This window comes from Olea europaea, chromosome 10, assembly GCF_002742605.1.
Source record: "Olea europaea var. sylvestris chromosome 10, O_europaea_v1, whole genome shotgun sequence".
Lineage (NCBI taxonomy): Eukaryota > Viridiplantae > Streptophyta > Magnoliopsida > Lamiales > Oleaceae > Olea > Olea europaea.
The window spans coordinates 42,997,537-43,000,933 of NC_036246.1; the positions used below are offsets into that span (position 1 = coordinate 42,997,537).

Genomic DNA, 3,397 nt, shown 5'->3' on the forward strand with positions numbered 1-3,397 from the left:
AGAGAAAGTATTTAACTGTTTTAAAAAACAGGTCTGTTTGATTGCAAAGATGAATTTTGGGTGGAAAGAAAAAGAATTTTAAGAAATTGAATTGTCTATAAATTATTTTCCCAAAAATTGTAAATTATTGTGTTTTATTGATATAATTATTCACGTGGAAAATGTTGAAATAAAAGTATTTTTTAGTATTCATTTGATTTTATTTTACATGAAAATTGTCAATTAAAGAAATAAAATTTACTGGTATTGGGGATGAAATTTGTTTCCATTACAAAAAAATAAATAAATAAATAAATAAATTCAAGAAAATCATCTATCTTTTGATATTTATTTGACTTTATTTTACATGAAAATTATCAATTAAAGTGATGTAATTTATTACAATAATACTTAAAATTTATTTCAATTGCAAAATAAAAATAAAAAGACATCAAAAGGAGGAATTTGCTTATGTGGCAACAAAAGATGGAAAAGAAATTCCATGCCAAATTTGTGCCATCAAACACATAAAAGATGGAAAATGGAATTTCCACGGAAAATATAACACAATCAAATATGGCCTTAAGGTTAAAAATGTGAAATAGATGACGTTTCATTTAATATGTAAGAAAACTACGAAAAGCAAAATCACTACACACGTTCTATTGTTCTTCTTCTTTTAATAAAACAACAAATGAGATATAACATTGAAAGAAAATCGTGTACATATGATACATTGTATCTTGTTTCCTCTCAAATCAATGCTAATAGTTGGCTAAAAAAGATGATAGAATAAGTATTTAAAGAAAGCCGGTAAAGGTAGGTTGATAAGCAGTACTAATAAAGGTTTTTTTGAACAAATTAATCAAAGACCAGCATCATCATCATAACCAGACAAATCCCAAGATAATCACATTGATCTCCAAATAACTCTATATATTAACTAGGTCACTATGAAGATTATATATTGCAAGACAGAAAAGAAAATGGCACTCTGGACAGTTTCTCTTTTCTGTTTCCTTGTGTTCATCGCATTCATTTGCGAAGGATTCTATAACGCTGCTTCAAGTTCCCGGAAAAAGCTACTCCCCTCTCCGTCGAGGTTTCCAATCATCGGAAACCTTCACCAGTTGGGCTTACACCCCCATCGCTCCCTCCATTTGCTATCTAAACGCTATGGTCCACTTTTCTTACTTAACCTGGGTAGTGTGCCAGTGTTGGTCGTCTCCTCTGCCGATGCAGCGCGCATGATCATGAAAGATCATGATTTGATTTTCTCAAACAGGTCGTGTTGGACCACTTCGCTTAAGTTATTAAAGAAGGATAAATATATTGATTTATGAATTTTTCTAATCTATGGATAAAAACCTATGTTATAAAGAAATAAAATGATGTTGTCACGTGTAGACTTCAACGTTTATTTTTTCTTTCATTGAAATTGCATGCTTATTGATAGATTTATTTATTTTCAACAGGCCAAAATCAATCATGGCTGGAAAACTTATGTATGGCGCTAAGGACATAGCGTTTGCTCCATATGGTGAATACTGGAGGCAACTGAGAAGCATATGTGTGTTGCAGCTTCTGAATAACAAGCGGGTTCGATCTTTTCGTCGTGTAAGAGAAGAAGAAACAACCCTAATGGTCGAGAAAATCAGAAAATCGTGTTCTTCATCTTCCTCGATAAACTTGACCGATCTATTAGTGTCGCTCACAAATGATATAGTGTGCAGGGTGGCATTGGGAAGGAAATATTGTGTTGGGGAAGAAGGGAAAATTTTCAAGTGGATGTTGAGGGAGTATGGGGACTTATTAGGTACTTTCTTTTTAGGGGATTACATCCCGTGGCTTGCCTGGATTAGTAAAATCAATGGTTTGGATGCTAAAGCGGATAAAATGGTTAAAGTGTTTGATGAATTTTTGGAGGGCATAATTGAAGAACACAGGGAGCAAATGAAAGGAGGGGTAAATTGTGATGAAGCCGGAGGATCGGATTTTGTCTACTTATTGCTTGAAATTCAAACAGAAAATCGAGTTGGTTTTCGTCTGGAAGCTGATGCGATCAAAGCTATTATCCTGGTAAGGATCTGACTCTAGAAACAGAATTCCTTCTCGTGATAAACTTGTCATTCGATTTGAATTATAGCTAAGGAATCTCTATTTCTTTTTGACAGGATGTATTTGCTGCTGGAACAGATACAACATCTACTGTTTTGGAATGGACCGTGGCAGAGCTTTTAAGGCACCCGAAAATCTTGGAGAAATTGCAAAAAGAGGTTAGAGAAGTGGCGGGAAGGAAGTTGGATATAACAGAAGATGATTTGGAGAAAATGCCTTTCTTGAGGGCTGTGATTAAAGAAAGTCTACGACTTCATACTCCCGCTCCTTTACTGGTTCCTCGAGAATCAAACCAATCCATTAAACTCATGGGCTATGACATTGCAGCAGGCACACAAGTGCTTGTCAATGCTTGGGCAATCGGAAGAGACCCGTCATTGTGGGATAACCCTGAAGAATTTCATCCAGAAAGGTTCTTTGAAACGGACATAGACTTCAAAGGGCTTAACTTCGAGTTCATACCATTTGGTGCTGGACGGAGAGGCTGTCCTGGTGTTACATTTGCCATGGCTGTTAATGAACTTGCATTAGCAAAATTAGTACACAAATTCAACTTAGCTTTGCCTAATGGAGAAAAAGAGAGTGATATGGACATGAATGAAGGCACTGGAATCACTGTTCATAAAAAGTTTCCTGTGCTTGTAGCTGCCACTCCACAGTCTGGTTAATGCATAATATGTTTTTGTTGAATTGTGTCAGTAGAGTATAGTTTGACTGTAATAAAATGAACTTTATATAATGAATAAATCATGTTTTTATATAGTGTTATTACATTTTATTTAATATTGAGCATGCAAATAAAAGAATGAGTGATCACTTATAATAATATAAGTTGAGTGATTGCACTCACAATATATATTTCGATAATAATAAATATAATTGTTCACAATTAATGTATTGTAGTTTGACCCAAATTCTAGTGAATATTGGAGTTTTAGTTGAAGTGGTCTTGAAGAGATCAAACATGGATCAAGGAAAAAAGTCGCAACAATTTCGCTGGCTGTGGTGATCGAGCAACGTCATAAAAAATTCAATAGAGACTTGGCACTCGAGAGGCGTGTGCATCCGGCCCTGGCCAACTTCGCATTTTAACGCATTTTTTGGACTTCTATTCATCTACAACTCGAATTTTAGTGTTTATATATATTCTCCACGACTTGTATTGATATCATGACATTCACACAACATCTTAAGAACTTTAGATCATAATTGAGAGTATTGGGATCTTGATTTATAAATATATTCGTTATTAATTATAGTGAAATTCTCCTTCTCTGCGCGTCATTTTTTGCCGTATTAG

At 34.4% G+C, this 3,397-nt stretch overlaps 1 protein-coding gene across 1 annotated transcript; it reads left to right on the forward strand.

Moving 5' to 3' along the window:
- Positions 1-917: 917 nt before the first annotated feature.
- Positions 918-2,784, forward strand: LOC111402368 (cytochrome P450 71A6-like). Its single transcript, XM_023030609.1, has 3 exons — positions 918-1,264; positions 1,455-2,058; positions 2,154-2,784. The coding sequence occupies exons 1-3, from the start codon at positions 933-935 to the stop codon at positions 2,763-2,765; spliced, it is 1,548 nt and encodes a 515-aa protein (XP_022886377.1). The 5' UTR covers positions 918-932; the 3' UTR covers positions 2,766-2,784.
- The last annotated feature ends 613 nt before the right edge of the window (positions 2,785-3,397 follow it).